At 40.4% G+C, this 17,542-nt stretch overlaps 1 protein-coding gene across 1 annotated transcript in view; it reads left to right on the top strand.

Moving 5' to 3' along the window:
• klf7 (KLF transcription factor 7) overlaps window positions 1-17,542 on the top strand; it is a 96,268-nt gene that overhangs the window by 50,430 nt on the left and 28,296 nt on the right. The window contains exon 2 of the mRNA XM_062962518.1: window positions 382-994. Within this exon, the coding sequence (XP_062818588.1) occupies window positions 382-994 (613 nt within the window). The remainder of the gene's footprint in view (window positions 1-381; window positions 995-17,542) is intronic.

Raw genomic sequence — 17,542 nt, 5'->3', positions numbered from 1 at the left:
TTGTGGAGCACTTTGCTAACATTTGGGGGTTGATATGTGATTTTTTCCAATGGTTGCTAAGCAACTGGAAAGAGCCCTTTCTTTTGCATGTGCGTTCCCCTTCTTCCTTCCCTACAATTCAGGTATTTCAATATGTAGAAATCCCAGGATACAGAATAGAAAATGACACTCATATTTTTTATTGTGTGGATAATTTCACAATGCCCCGGTTTTATGGTAGGGATAATGTCTCACTGCATTTCTTTCCTTATGATTATTTTGGCTTTGCTTCATTATTCCTCCAGTAGGATTTCTGACACATTCACTCATTAGATTTTTGGCAGGGGATCTTGTTGTATTTGACCATCTAATGATGGCTTCTTCCTCCTTCTGTCTCTGCAGACATGCCTTGAGTTGGAACGCTATCTTCAGACCGAGCCCAGGAAGATCTCAGAAAGCTTTGGTGAGGACTTGGAGTGTTTTCTCCATTCCCCCTCAGCTCCGGGCACAGAAGACGGTATCCCGCGACTGGACCCCCTGTTGTTACCGGTAGACATGAGTCCTTGTGGCAAAAATGCCAACATAGACGTTATCCTCTCCCGGGACAAGCTATTGTCTGAGACTTGCCTCAGCTTGCAGCCAACCAGATCCTCCACAGAGGGCCATACTGCTGTCAACCAGGCCCAACTCAACGCTGTGACCTCATTGACGCCTCCTTCCTCGCCGGAGCTCAGTCGTCACCTGGTAAAAACCTCACAAACTGTCTCTGCTGTAACTGATGGCACAGTCACCCTGAAACTGGTGGCAAAGAGATCTGCCCTCAGCCCCGTAAAGGTTGGGGTGGTGGCACCCACTAACACCACAAAGTGTGTGCTCAGTGACAGTGAGCAAGGAGGAGCAGGGGGCGATGCATCCCCGGAAAACAAGAAGAGGGTTCATCGATGCCAATTTAATGGATGCCGAAAGGTTTATACAAAGAGCTCACACTTAAAAGCGCACCAGAGGACTCATACAGGTACTTGCTTTGGATGTTTTGGGTTTGACTTTCATTTATTTGTCACATGTGTTCGTGACTGAGGTCCCCAAATGACAATTATAGGTCTTGGTAATGGAAGATGGATTGATGTGATGCACTGTGTGTTTTTGTCACAATGGGATGGGACCTTGCTAATCTTATCTCTCACAGTTCTCATGTTTTTCCACAATTGGAGCACAACTCAGAATTGATATGAAAAATCATTCAGATCATTTGGGTGAACGGTTTGGAAAGAGAGAATTCCTTTCAACCATTAGTTTGTTCTAACTGGGCTGTGTTTCTTAGACAGGGGGCCTCTGGTATAGTATATATTTGTGTTTCTTTGTATTCTTTTAAAGAATTACATGTGAATTACTTTGCTGCTGCTCAGTTGTTTAGTTGTCTCCGACTCTTCGTGACCTCATGGACCAGTCCACACCAGAGTTCCCTGTTGGCCGTCACCGCCCCCAGTTCCTTCAAGGTCAAGCCAGTCACTTCAAGGATCCCATCCATCCATCTTGCCCTTGGTCGGCCTCTCTTCCTTTTTCCTTCCATTTTCCCCAGCATCGTGATCTTTTCCAAGCTTTCCTGTCTCCTCATGATGTGAATTACTTTACCATTATGTTTTTAGCTTTATAATGGTTACCACATGCATTTCACATAGTGAAGCAGCTCAACTGGGAGCCATGGTGGCACAATGGACTGCTGACCTGAAGGTTGGGTTGCTGACCTGAAGGTTGCTGGTTTGAATCTGCAAGATGGGGTGAGCTCCCACTGTCAGCTCTAGCTTGCAGGGACATGAGAGAAGCCTCCCAGCAAGATGGTAACACATCCTGCCGTCCCCTGGGCAATGTCTCTGTAGATATCAAATTCTCTCACACCAGAAGGGACTTGCAGTATGTTCTCAAGTTGCTTCTGACACAATAAAAAGCAGCTCAACTAATAGGATATGTTTCTGTCTTTAAAGTAAACATTGAAGAAAAACCTCTTATTCTCAAAAATCTGAACTGCTAAAGAAATCCAGTGTACCTTAAAACTGTGTTTGGATGCCTGCTTTAAATATATTTGGCTTCTCACTAGCTTTAACTGTTACATGAAAGGTAACATTTGTTAGCAGATTGCTTGCCCCACTCTACCTTGGTTTTTCATATTCATGAGGCTGTGAAGGCACATTGATACAGAAGCTTTGTAAAAGGTTGGAATATATTTCTTTTGTTTAATGCCAAGTAATATAAATATCTCAACTGGGTTATACAGAATAGAAAAGTGTATGGTAAGCATTCTACTATTTGTGTGTCTGAAGAATAGAGAATATAGAGGAGCAGGTGGGTGTACGAATAGGCCGCACAGAAATGTAAACACACCTTTTCTAAAAATTGCAATCTGTTTGAGGCCAGTCCAGGCCCATGAGAGTCTAGATCAATTTTTGAAATAAGTCAGATGCTAATAACCTATCCGTTTTCTTTCCATTTGCAAACCAAGCATACAGACATGGACATACTTCAGCGATTCCTACTTTCACATGAGATGGATTACTATGGATGGGAAAGAGCTCTAATTCACACACACCTTTTGTAAATTTGTTTAGCAAAACATGTATGAAAGATGAGAGAATATTGTGCTCTATATTTGGGATACCTCTTGGAACTGATCTTTTCTCCCAATTGGAATATTTCTTAAGATTTCTCTGAAGGCCTCTTAAACTGTTTTCCAGTATTCAAAAGGGATTAGAGAGAGATGATTGGGCAATCTGAGTAAGGTGTTCATCCTAATCTAGGGATACATTACTTTGGAGACTAATTTTGTGTTGCCATTTTCTTCCATTATTGGTGTAAAACTCTACCTGGCCTTTGTGTTAATTCTGTTCTGAGAAGTATTTTCTCCCATGTTCCAGTTGCAGGGTTGAGAGATCATTCTGTCAATGATCACAAATTTGAATCCAGGAGACCCAGTCACCTTCTTCCCAAACTATATATTTTCACTCTAGAAAGTCAACAATCAAATTAGAGCTGATTTCAGACATTCAGAGATGTATATCCAAGGAACATTTTGTACACCAAGCTTTTATTCATTTGGAAAAGCTCCTATGTCCCATGTGTGAGGCAACTGATTAGAATGGGATTTTGATATGAAAGAGGAATTATGCCACCGATACCTCCTTATACATTCTGTGGTAGTGTAATCCCTAGACCAGTGGTTCTCAACCTGTGGATCCCCAGGAATTTTGGCCTTCAACTTCCAGAAATCCTAACATCTGGTAAACTGGCTGGGATTTCTGGGAGTTGTAGGCCAAAAACATCGGGGGACTCATAGGTTGAGAATAACTGAATTACTAAACCTTTCTTTCTGTAACATTTGTAGTAGAGCAAGTAATTTTGAGCAGCAACGCAACAACTTTTACTGCGCACATGCAAAACACTTTTTAAAAGTTATGACTGTGTGGATGAGAGGTGGCACTATGTATTCAACATATTCATAGCCAAGATATCTTTGCTGCTTTACTAGTCAAATATTGGTAACTCGTTTGTCTTCTTACTGAAATAATAGTTAAGAAGAATGTTACCATATGCCATGTCAACTTATATAATACAAATCCCCATCTCTTTCTGTGCATGGCATATTTGTGTAGATTTAGGGAGCTATCCTGTCATTTCTGTTTGCCAGCCTTGATAACTTATTCAAAAAATTATCCCATTTGTTCTCTTTCTCCTTCCTTACTCTAAACCCCGGGTCCCTAGACTAGCAGCTGGGCAAGCTAAGGACTCATGACTGAAACATTTTTTCTTCCCACTTCTATTGCTATCTTAAAAGCTTCCAGTTTAGATTAAACCTGTTTTGGAGCCTGTGAGCATGTTGGGTAATTGTTTAGCATGGGAAAAACCTATAACACAATCAATTACTTGTTTTTGTCAGCTATTCCCTTCGCCTCTATGGACACAAACACACATATCAAACCCTTGAAGAGGTTTCCTTCTGGTGTAAATGACACACTTACTCTGAATTAAATGTGCCTGGGATATCCTATTCATGATAGTTAATACACTGATACAATCAAGCACTTTGAAAGGTGACTTTTTATAAGTTTGCCATTTTATTGCTGAAAAAAATGGTGGGGAGGTTGTCACATCGAGCTGAAGTTTTGGATGATGCATTGCCATTTCATTGTGTCAGGATTTGGTCAGAACTGAGCAGTGAACAATTTAGGGACAGGTATGTTCAGTTCTGGTTCTCTGCTGGATCAGATTGTCTTCCATTAAAACTCTTGGCCCACTGTTTAGATCCAAATGCAATAGGGGTTAAGGAAGCAAGCATACTCTTAGGATAAAGGTCACTTTTTCTAACAATCTGCAGACTCAGCCACACAGTCTGTTTTCCATTCTTTCAATTTCTGAACACAAGGAATTTGAATCCATATACGCTGTCACCCAGAGGTTTGCTTTAGGATATGTGCTACACATTTTAGTCTTAAAAACATAAACGGGGAATAGAGTAATGAGAGCTATTAGAAAAGATATACAGGCCATTCATGCTATATTTAAACTGTCACCGATGCCTTCAGGTTCTACTTTCTGGCAGTGAAGCTCTCTATTCCTCCCTGTTTGAATTCTGGAATCTGAATACTTAGGCTAGATTTTGAGCTGGGCAGAGTTAGAGTCTGACCCACAACAGCTGTGCTTATGTTTACACAGCTTCTTTCTTTCAATCTCTACTGTCTGATCTCTTTAAACAAGAAAGCTTTCATTACTTATGCAAGTAAGTAGCTGAATTGCCACCAAAACCAAAATAGGAAGTATTAAAGGGGCGTGGCTTGAAAATTTTGGGGTGTATTGTAAAGGTCCCGAGTGCACCTACCCAAGATTATAGACACGAGGCAGTCATTTTGCTGGGTCCTTTGTCTCAGCACACAGCCGTAGCTTCTTGGAACTGTCATCAGTGCAATACATTGTCAATTGTGAACGTGCTTGGCAGTGCCAATGGCTGCCAGCCACTTGGCTCGGGTGGCAGCTGAACTGGATTGTGAGATATTATTTTTCTCCCTTGGCTGTGAGTAGCTCTCTCTCATGTGCTGGGGAAGAGCAAGCTCTCTGTGGCTGAATTGCTTTGCACCTCTACCATAGAGCCAAAGGACAAAGATCCCTTTCTCTCCTCCATCCCTCCCTCCTCCCTTGAACAAGAGGTGGATGGGTTTTCATCTCAATAGTAGTAGCCACAGATTAGAAGAAATGTATACCAAGCAGCTGAACTCTGATGGTGACCTGATAAGATTAGCTTAGAGGGGGATAGAATAGGAGGGTAGATTTTCCCCCCTTTGGGCCAACGTGAAATGAAGTTCCACATGTATTCCTTTATAAGCTTTACTGCAAAAGCACAATATTTTGCATAAAACGTTGGAAGGAAGGGGGAAAGAAAAGGAAAGGGACACGATCTACGGCAATAGAATATGTGGTTTGCATACAGTGCATCCCAAATTGAACCCTTGTTTTCTCTAGTTTAAAAAAAGGATCTCTGTTCACAGGTCAGGAAAATACCTCTTTTCTTGGAGAGGTGCTACCAGTTGGACAATTCAGTTCTGGCTACTAATCTGACAGTGTATGCCTTTTGTTGTTAACTGCCATCAAGTTGAGTGTGACTTATGGCAACACCATGAGTGAGAGACCTCCAAGTCATCCAATCCTCAACAGCCCTGCTCCGGTCATGCAGACTCAGGCTGTAGCTTCCTTGATTGCGTCTATCCATATGGAATGCAGTCTTCCAATTTTTCTACTGTCTTACCAAGCATTATTATTCTTTCTAGTGAATCATAGCTTGTCATGGCATGGCCAAAGTACAGTGGTTTTAGTCATTTTGGCTTCTAGGGAGAGCTCTTGGTTTGCTCTAGGACCCATTGTGAAAACAAGTAGTTGAGTCTCACTAAGAGAGATGTCCTATTGGAAAAGTCTCGTCTCTTGAGGTCAACTTCAACATGTATTTGTGATGTTCCATAAATGGGTAATTGTATTGTATCGGGGGGGGGGGGGACAGTTTTCCTCTGGGGGCCACATGGACTGCCAAAAGTGTCACACAACCAAGCAAGGGGGCAACAAGGAATCACTGAAAAGTGGTGAAAAGAAGTGTTTTTCAAAGTTAAACTGTGTAAAAGACTCCTAGGGAAAGCATTTTTGCCCCATTCTGTTGTCAGTTCAGTTGAACAGCAGCTCAAGAGCAAACTAGGCGCATGCATTTTCCCACTCCTGTCTTTGCATCAGAAAGAGCCAAACTGTAGACAAAGGCACCATAGGATGATGCTGTACAGACCAAGGTGAAGGAAGAACATGGGCAGTGTAATGTAGTTGTATTGGGATGGAGTGGGTTTGAAGCAAATGGCCTCAAAAGATACTTAGAGAAGGAGAAAATATCTCTGTAATGTACACACATGCTTTGCATGTGAAAAGTCAGAGCTTTAGTCTTTGGGATATAGCTAAATCTCTGGAGAGCCACTGCAAGTCAGCATGATAGATTGCCACTCAGTGCAATGTAGATGCTTCTGTATTGGATGGATCTCTTGTATGCTTTGGCATGAAGCGGCATTGTTTGGCTTTTGTGACTCTTCCAAGAGGAAGAAGAGCAAAGTTTAGCTCTTCAGCTGAGCCACTATGTACAGGAAGAGAGTTCATTCAATGGAGGATAACAAGAAGCAGTCTTCTATTTTTGTCCCAGTTAACTGCAGGATTTTTTGAAAAGTTATGGTGCTAATTTATGTTGTGCCAAGGAGCTGTCGTTAAAGACAAATGTGTAAAAAGGTGGAACCAGCTCTTGGCCTGGAGTAAAATGGAGGAGTCGCTTGTCACATGTGAAGATAATGTGTGAAAGAGAACTTGAAGTGCAGGAAAAGGTGAAGTCTGCAGTTAAGGGTGAAAGAGCACCCAGTTCATGGGTGTGAGGCAGATCTGAAATAGAATAGAGATTTAATTATCTGGAGATATAAATCCAGCTTTAACACGTTTGTCCCCTTTTAATTGTACAGCAGATTCTTCATCTTGCAATGACAGTTTGGCTCCTAAAGAAGTGGAGAGATAATTTTTCAGTCCCATCTCAGCAAATGCCAATGAGGCAAGTGACAGAAGGAGAGCTAATTTAGATCAAACAAAAGCACCAATAAAAGTGTGTAAATTCGTCATTGTCTAAGATGGGAAGCAAGATGTCTTGATGAAAAAATATGCTTTAAAAATTAAGTGAAGGAGATTTTTTTTCTCCTTGTGGAAGGCTTAGCACAGCTGCTATAATACAAGTGTAGGTGGAGACCTAGAGCAGGCGCTTGAATGGAGCAGTGCTCATAATGCAGAAATGTATAGATGTGGAAAGCTCCCTTGGAGCACAGGGATACAACGTAGGATAGAAGTCTGGAAGGACTGATGCAATAAAGAGGCAAGCAATAAGCATGCAGACAGTGAGCTCAGCCCCAGAGGGGAGAATTCATGTTGGGTGTGTGAGTGTGTGTGTTTGACTAGCTGCTCCCTGTTGGGATTTGCAGTCTAGAGTTCTCAGAGCATGGAGCCAGGACAATTAACAAGAGGATATGAGGAACGAAAGGGAAGTATACATGGGGATATTCTGCCCCACATGTGGTGGAAATGCCCAAAGACAATACTTCTCTGGGGGAAAGCAGTAAAGAAAATTGAGAAATTATTGAAAATACCAATTCAAGTAAATATGGACTTAATGGGAATACTTATGAACAATAACATTAATGCAACAAAAAACCTCAAAATATATTTAGAGCAATTGTTTTAGCAGGCAAGGTGGTAATAGTATGGGGATAGAAAGATGGAAAAAATATAATATGGAATACTGGAATATCTGTTTGATCAAGTCCAATTGGACATTATAACATGCAGAATTCGAGATGATGTACAGGAGGACAAGGCAGAAGAAATGAATGAGAAATAGTTGATCTACATGGAATGGATAGAAAGTAGAGATGTCAACACAGATATTGTACAAAGATTAAGAAAATTGTGTTTGTAGTTAAGTATAAAGATAGAGGGAAATGTGGTAGGGGAGGAGAACAAAGTGAAAAGAATAATAATCTAAAGAGATGAATAGACAATCTATATATATAAAAGGGTAATGAAATTTCTGCCTAGGACAAAACAACAAAACTACACATCCCAGAAACACTAAACTTGGCAGCAGAACCCCTCATCCATGCCTCTACGTTCATACAACAAACAGCTCCAGCTACTCCAGAAAACGGCCAGGCTTTGAGACTGCAAGGCTATTCACTGCTATTCCACCTGGCCAACAAAGGATTCCCATAAGCCACAGCAACGCGTGGCCGGGCACAGCTAGTATAGATATATAATATAACCTATTACCTATTCACAAATTATGTTATTATTTACTTAATAAAAATACAGTATTCCCTCACTACTTCACGGTTCGCTTTTCGTGGATTCGCTGTTTCGTAGTTTTTCAATAAACTCTAAAAGAATATTATAAATCATAAAAAATACAAGTTACAGCCTAAGGGAGGAAGGAGAAGCCAAAGGGAGAGAAAAGGAGCCCAAGCAGCAATGAGAGGAGAAGGAGGTGATTTATCAACACACAATTGGTTGATAAAGACTTAAAATAGTGTATAACTACTAAAATAATGTATAAATATTACGATAAATTTAGTGTCCCTACTTTGTGGCTTTTCACTTATTACAGGTGGTTCTGGAACGTAACCCCCGCAATAAGTGAGGGAACACTGTATTTCTAAAAACATGGGGATATTCTGCAGCTTTTAGCTTGGCCATCTACTGTGCAAGAAGTTATATTGAAGTTAAGAAGTGAGCTCTTTAGCATTTTCACTGAATTCCTTAAAGAAAGTTATGTATGGCCGGCCCTCAGTATTTATGGATTCTTCATCAATGGATTCCACTATCCACAGCTTGAAAATACGAGTCAGTGGTTGGACTGACAGGCATGTGGCCCTCTAGATCAGTGGTTCTCAACCTGGAGTCCCCAGATGTTTTTGGCCTTCAACTCCCAGAAATCCTAACAGCTGGTAAACTGCCTGGAATTTCTGGGAGTTGTAGGCCAAAAACATCTGGGGACCCCAGGTTGAGAACCACTGCTCTAGATGTTGTACTCCTGTTTCCATGAGCCTTACGCACGTTAGCCAATTACAAGGTATGATGACAGCAGTTGTTCACCAGCATTTGGAAGGTTGAAGGTTCTTTACTGATCTATATTTTCCTGAAAATGAAAGGGACCTTTTTGTTTTAAGATGTACACCACCTTATAGCGTACTAGATAACATAATTAAAGTCAGCCTAATGGCTTTCCATTGGAAATGACTGTGAGATATGATAGCATATAGAAACATGATATCAAACAGCATTTCATGTTAAACAAGCTCATGCTTTGTCTGTTAAGATATAATCTATGTCATGGAGATGCACTGATTATTGCATCAGCAAAATGTCACATGCTGAGGGTCTATAGTGGGTGTTAAAACACACATTTCTCAAGGAAGCACATTTTCCTAATGGCAGGTAGAAGGTGGTATGAACACCCTGTCAACCTGGAGAGAGGTTGATGATAATTGGGCTCAACGAACATCTAATCTTGTGTAAAACAGCTTCATACCTTAGGCAGATTAAGCTGATCAAACATTTTGGATTGGAAAGGGTACAATCATACAGCTAAGACCAGTCTTTTCTGAGTGCCAGGAATGTGTGTGTGGTGTTGGTATAGAGATTCACTAGCACAGTCCATCTGATTCAGGTGCTAAGAGTGTGCAAATGCGACAGCCTCATGTGGAGCTTGTCTCAATACAGCAGTCTATGTGTGCACTTCTGCTGCGTCCATGACTCTGTGAATAAAGGCCAGTGGGTTCTGCATTGAATATCGGTTACATACCCTCACCCTTTCTTTTTTCTTTTTTACTCCTGCTTTCTATTCAGATATGCAAGAATATTCTCTGCAGCTTGGTGTATCTTTCACAAAGTGTAAATCCACAAGGTATCGCTTTATCTCTTGATTCATAAAGTGGAAATACACAAAATATTTAACAAATGCACACAGAGAAGGTGCAATGGCTTCCTTTTGGAAGCCTGAATATAATGCAGTAATGATGATGGCGATATTGTTATGGCAGCCGAGGAAAATCTGAACACAATGAACTGCAATCTCTCCATCGCCGTGCTCCTTATCTCTTGCTTCTGCAGCTGTTGCCTTGTCATGCATCCGGAGCTCTTAGCGCTAAAGTGAATTTGAAACTAAATGCTCTTATTACTGATTTTTTAAAAAGTTCTCCTAACCTCTCTTGGGACAGAAAATAATGGCAATTTGAGGCAGCAAAGAGATGTCAATTAAGGCAAGGCTGATGGAGGCAGGGGGAGTAATGGTTCGAATGGGGGGAATGCGAGGAAAGTGAGCAGCAGGTGGACTTGTGCATCCCGTCGCTAGGAAACCGCATCCGTATTAAATACGGCGTGCTAATTGGCTAGCTTGTCAGGGGCTGGGTACCAGTCCAGGCCTGCTCCACAGCTGTTTCTGCTGTTTGGTTGCTAGGAAACTGCATCTTCTCTCTCTTTCTACCCCCCCCCCTTCTTCTTCTGGCACCTAATTGTCTACTTGTGCTGCTGGTGTTGCTGCTGGAGACCAGTCTGGACCTGCCGCTCTGCTGTTCTCCCGAGGGAAGGGTCCGGGATGGGCAATGGGGCTGCCGGGAGCCGGAGGCCGTTTTTCAGGGAGGGGGGGGGTGAGGATATGTCCACAATTAATGGAGCAGAAGTGTACATGCTGCAAAAGGCCTGGCACCTGTGTCCCCTTACCCCCCCCCCCCAACAGCCCCCAAATCCTTCTGTTCTGAGCACACATCAGGTGCCTCCAGCTCCTTTCTCTGCTAAGCTTGTAAGAATGGATTTTAAAAGGCATTGGAAGTGAGGAAGCTTTGTCCTTTTTAAGCAGGGACACGCAGGGACGGTGGAGGGATAATGTATGCTTTCTCAGTGTGCTTTCTGTGGGGAAATGAATCCTTGCTTTCTTAGGAACAGGCAGGGGGTGGGAGGGAAAGGATCGAGAGTGTTGCTTGCAAACCTTTTGAGGCTCTTCCCACTTAGTAAAAGCCATTTTTTGCTAACCTTAGAAGGAAAGTCTTGTTTTCTTCATTTTTACATTCCCTTTGATGCTTCAAAATACAGTAGAGTCTCACTTATCCAACATTTTTAATGCCTTTTAAATTTATTTGTGTGTTTTTGTAAAACTGTATACTGTATGCTGGTTTTATATCTGTAAGCCGCCCCGAGTCCCTCTGGGGAGGTGGTGGCGGGATACAAAAATAAAATTATTATTATTATTATTATTATTATTATTATTATTATTATTATTATTATTAACGGACTGGCAGAACATTGGATAAACGAATATGTTGGTAAATAAGGAGGGATTAAGGAAAAGCCTACTAAACATCAAATGAGTTATGATTTTACAAATTAAGCACCAAAACATCATGTTATACAATAAATTTGACAGAAAAAGTAGTAATGCTATGTAGTAATTACTGTATTTACGAATTTACCCCCCAAAATCATGATATATTGAAAACATTGACTACAAAATGCGTTGGATAATCCAGAACGTTGGATAAGCGAGTGTTGGATAAATGAGACTCTACTGTATAGTCAGCACGATGCCAAGGCTGTCGTGGGTGCTTAAATGGGAGAAACACCACACCATTCAGGTTTCTCTTCCTTGGTTTATCCAGTTCAACTGAAGCAGCACACTCAAGGACCTAGGAAGACCAATAGAATTAGACAATAGAGAATACCTATGGAACAAAGAATTCAAATTTACACTATCTCAATCAATTAAAGAGAATCTATACAAGATGTTCACCCACTGAGCTGCTGAACATGCTGACCAAAACGTTGGCTGTTCAAATCCACAGAATGGGGTGAGCGGGGAAAATGTTTTTCCCTATACTTTGTTCATTTTTGGGGGGCCTGGTGGCACAGTGTGTTAAAGCGCTGAGCTGCTGAACTTACGGACCAAAAGGTCCCAAGTTCAAATCCCGGGAGCGGAATGAGTGCCCGCTGTTAGCCCCAGCTCCTGCCAACCTAGCAGTTGAAAACATGCCAATGTGAGTAGATCAATCTGGCAGGAAGGTAATGGCGCTCCATGCAGTCATGCTGGCCACATGACCTTGGAGGTGTCTACGGACAATGCCAGCTCTTAGGCTTAGAAATGGAGATGAACACCAACTCCCAGAGTTGGACACAACTAGACTTAATGTCAGGAGAACACATATAACCCCATGATTGCACCATTTGGCATGAATGTGTGAGAACGTGCTGTTGCTGCATAGACTGAATGCCACAGATGAGAATTAAGAAACCAAATAATGTGTGAATTGATCCAAGGAGTCATTTCTAAACATGCAGCCCTCCTGAATGTAGGGATGTTTATAAACAGTCCTTCACATTCACTGGGCTTTGGGGCAGAGGACCCCCATTGTTGTTGTTGTTGTTGTTGTTATATTTAATTGTACCCCACTTTATCTCTCCTGGGGACTCAAAGCTTAACATAAAAGCATTAATACACAATTTAAAATATACAAATGTGCAAACATTAAAACAGAATAAAATATAAATAGTATTAAAACTTCATTTGAAAACCATTCAAGATATTCAATGCATATTCAAGTTAATATGAAAATAAAATATAACAAATATAACCTAAAAGAACAGTAGTTTGGGAATTTTTAGCATGATTCTATGGTCGACATCTCCTTGAAGCTGAGCATAGAATCACATTGGAAGACCTAGAGATTCCTAGAGAGGTGTTTGCACTAAAAATCCATAGGACCATAGCATCACTGGAAGATGTTGGCCATAGAGTCACACCAGAGAACTTAGAGATTCACAAAGAGAATATTTTAATCAAATCTGTGAATTTTGCAGAAGTCAAAATAGCAAATGTGGAGCGATGTCTTTGTGTGGGATGAATAGATGGATAGATAGGGACTGGTACACAGATACATACACACAGGTAAACTGTGGTTTACACACACATTACATATACTGTATATGTCCCATCTTTTTTTTTCCAGTATGACAATTACTATCATGATTTATCATTCCCTTTACTTCAATTGCGCCTGAGCATATGCCTTACTACTAGGATGATAGGAAGCCAGAATAACTCTTGCTCTGATGTGTTATAATTCCATCCTCCTTAATGCTGTCCTGTTGGAGCTTTACATTAAGCGCTGTTTCTGAGGCGGGCAATAATATTAAGCTTAGTATGTTGGCGCTGTGTCTGCCTGCACTGTGGCTTAACGGTCATTGATCTACTTGTCAAGTCTTGCAACAAAAGACTGTGTGCTCCCTCTCCTCTAGATATTTTGAGTGGTTGGGATACAAATTACTGCAGGGGTAGATATGCTGAGGAGAAGCATAGTAGCAATGACCTTCTCCTGCCTTTCATCTCACATGGCTTCTGACCTGTTTCTCCTCTTAGTTTTTCAGCACGGGACTTGAGCAGCTTGTCTTTGCTTTCGTTGGGGTTTGCTAAATGTGACCTTTCCAACATATCATTCTTCATTTTAAGAAAGCAGACTAGTATGACAAATATTCTCCACTGCTTTTATACGTTAGTGAGAAATTAAGCTTTTCTTTCTCAATTATATAAATTAAAGGCACATTAAGAAAGTAAGGTCATTAAACTGAAATCATTTTAAAAATTAATTTTACCATGATTGGTTCAATTTTTTTTTGCAGCTTCAGGCTGTAGTTATGAACTCTGGCTGTGTTTTCCACATCTCATTGACCCCCAGCTCTCATTTCCACTCCCCACCCCCTCCTATACTCCACCTGAAAGCAACAAAGCCTCTGATGTGTTCAGTGTAAGGATACTATTTTTACCTAATGCATTTAGGACTGAATTAAATTCCCTAACTATTTTGTATCAGAATGTTGAAGGAGGTGATTATATTGCAAATTATTAACTCATGGTACCTTTAAAGCATGTGTTTATTACCATTGGTAGCCTCTTGAATAGCCTCAGTGTTGTAATTTTAAAATAAAATTCCATATACTAAAGTTTTTAAAAATGCAGCTTTGGAACTACAGTAGAGTCTCACTTATCCAAACTAAACAGGCAGGCAGAAGCTTGGATAAGAGAATATCTTGGATAATGAGGAGGGATTAAGGAAAAGCCAATTAAATATCAAATTAGGCTATGATTTTACAAATTAAGCACCAAAACATCATGTTTTACAACAAATTTGACAGAAAACGTAGTTCAATACGCAGTAATGTTATGTTGTAATTACTGTATTTATGAATTTAGCACCAAAATATCACGATATATTGAAAACATTGACTACAAAAATGGCTTGGATAATCCAGAGGCTTGGATAAGCGAGGCTTGGATAAATGAGACTTTATATGGTAAATATGGTATTTGAAAGGTTTTTAGCTGAATAAAAACATCTATCGAAATTACATTCATCTTTGGCAATATAATAGGGCCAATATTAGATATACCAAATATTAAGGTGCATCGATTAGATGAAATGAGTGATATAAAATGGATTCAAGTGTTTTAATTAAAATAGTTTCCATTTTGTTACATTGTGGAAGAGAACATTCATTCTACCTTTCATTTCTGCTATTATTTTTACAAAAAATACCCAATGATCTTGATTGTAATGTACAAGGTTGCCTATTAAGAATTCAGACTATTAGTCTATCCAATATCTGACGAGAGATGGATTTCCAAGGCCTCGATTAGAGATCTTTCCCTGTAGTCCTGAGATGAACTAGAAATGCCAGACACTGACCTTAACGATCCTTCATCATTATCAACTGATTGCGTATAGAAGTCTCCAAAGGACCATGAGCTTTGGAAACCTGTGCTCTCACTCTGTTTTCAAGTCAAGTTTGACTTGTAGAGTTATATCACTTGCAGAATAAGAATAATGGTGAATCTCCATCATCAGGGTTTTTTTTTTGATACCTAGCAAACTACTTAAGCCATTATAAACAAGCATTCTAAATAGGTCTTTGTATGTGGATATCATATGAAAATAGTTCCCACTCCTGCCATTAACCAAATTTTAACTCATTCCATCTCTATCGTAACCACGGATTTAAGTCTTTTTATGAAAGCACTTGGTTGAGTATTACATACAAACTTGATTCTATATGTGTTTTCAAAGGCTTTCATGGCTGGATTCCCTAGGTTGCCGTGAGTTTTCCAGGCTGTATGGTCATGTTCCAGAAGCGTTCCCTCCTGACATTTCGCCCACATCTATGGCAGGCATCCTCCGAGGTTGTGAGGTCTGTTGGAAACTAGGCAAGTGGGGTTTATATATCTGTGGAAGGTCCAGGGTGGGAGAAAGAACTCTTGTCTGTTTGACGCAAGTGTAAATGTTGCAATTGATTAGCATTGAATGCCTAGTTTCCAACAGACCTCACAACCTCTGAGGTTGCTTGCCATAGATGTGGGCGAAATGTCAGGAGGGAACGCTTCTGGAACATGGCCATGCAGCCCAAAAAACTCACAGCAACCCAATAAAGTATATGTCTCATTCTTTTCCTTGAGTCTGTTGTAATTGGATCAAACATTGAATTTAGCCCCATATGTGTGGGCAAGACCTTGTTCAAAGAAAATAAACACAGATGTTCTTTTGTCCTCCGTTCTTGAGTTCATGTACACGCATAACACTCGCCAACACACTTTTTGGTGCCTCAAATGTTACCCCTGGTCTGAGAATATTTGACATGTTGATTCCAAAAATGACACTGGTTTCCCCCATCATCTCTAGTTTTTGAGATACAGATCATATGCCATATATCAGTTTTCATCTGCTTGCCAACAGAAAATCATGATAATAATATCTGTGAAACTAGAGCTGATGTGATCTATCCAATGCAATTTTCTAAAGCAGCACCCCAAATAGCCCTAGGAACAGGCCTAAAGACCAACACACCAAGAATTGTTGGGCTGTGTTATAGATTGAGATAGCCAGGTTGTTGTTATTTCTGTAGTGATTCTCATTTAAACAATCCCCAAAATGATTTACAACTCTATCAAGAAAAGTGAAACAAAACTGAACACATTCTCTCTCCCTTCTTTCCCCCATGCTCTATGATCTTGCATAGCTTTCCCTATGTTTTGTACTGTGATGTTTGGGGTCAGGAGGAAGAGCGAAACAGCCTGATCTTGGCTGAGGTCGGCAGGTCAAGGATTCCTTTAGACTTGGCTTTTAAAGGTCATCCTTTCCTTTCCCTCTGTATTTTTGCTTTGCACTGCCTACTGTAAGCAAGGCTACAATGCCTGGAAACACAAAGAGACTCTGTCTGACATTTGGCAGCAAGCAGCTTGTATTACAAAAGAAGAGAATCTGAAAGGAAAGCTAGTCTATGTGCTTTGCAAAGCCATTCTGGAATGACCCTGGAGCTCAGCTATCACAGATATTTAAGGTATAACTGAGGCTATGATAAGAATACACTCTAGATAGGGTTTAACAACATCTGCTTCATATATCACACCCTGTTGTCAAAACAGTAGGTATTTATCATTTAAACCATAGAGCCTTAATAGATTTTGTTTATTAGAATAGATCTTGACTGTTGGATTAGACATTATAGGGATCTGTTGCAATAAAATGGCCAACTTAATCAATTTCTCTTGTATAGTCTGAAATTTGTTTAAGGAAGTATGCTTATTGTTATTGTTTTGGTCTCCTTTTGTCATCCCAATCCATCTTGTTTGTTCTTGAGGGCCACAAGGTAGCCTTTTCCTGCTGCTTCTCCACCTCTCAAACTAAGTGCTGAGCATTTATTTTCCTTGACAGAATCTATGAAAATACATTCTGTAACATTCAACAGCCATTGACTTTGACCATTAGAAGGTGCTGTCTTCCTAGACCTCAAGTATGATCTAGGTATGAGAAAGGTATCTTGCTTCTTCACTTCACTAAACAAAGACTTGCTGAAGAGTACAAGCAATTAAACTTTTCTCTTCTTTCAGCAGGACTTGTGTGATTCTTCTTCCAGACACTTTCTCCAGGGCCTCAATTCCTGATGATTCCAACCATTTGCTTTGCTTCCATTTTATTGTTTTCATTCCTATCTAGCTTTGAGTGTGAAACCAAAACCAAAGCAAAAGTTTATGTGGGAAGCAACTGATGCGGTAACAACAAAAAAGAAGTGATAATTAGCGAAGTTTATATAACTTTCTCCTTGGTATTCTTTCTGTAAGAATGGCAAAATACATGGTACAGATGCTTCACAATTAGCAAATTGCATCTAAGTCTTGCTGTCTTGTGCAGAACTGCTTTAACTTGGAGGACGTCAAAGACTTAGAATGAGTGACAGATTAGTGTTTACTACGATACTTTCTTTTAAGATGCATTTTGAAATCCAAAAAATTTACTGTGTAGGGCATTCTACATAGGCACAAAGTTACTTACTTAGGCGATCCCACGTTGACTGAGTATGATGACCTTCCAAGTGTAGTGTCTTGGCAGTGGGTATGTAGATGACTGTAGAGTCTTATTCTTGACCTGCA

The sequence above is a fragment of the Anolis carolinensis genome, chromosome 1 (genome assembly GCF_035594765.1).
Source record: "Anolis carolinensis isolate JA03-04 chromosome 1, rAnoCar3.1.pri, whole genome shotgun sequence".
NCBI lineage: Eukaryota > Metazoa > Chordata > Lepidosauria > Squamata > Dactyloidae > Anolis > Anolis carolinensis.
The sequence above is the reverse complement of the archived record's forward strand: the minus strand, read 5'-3'. Positions and strand labels throughout refer to the sequence as shown.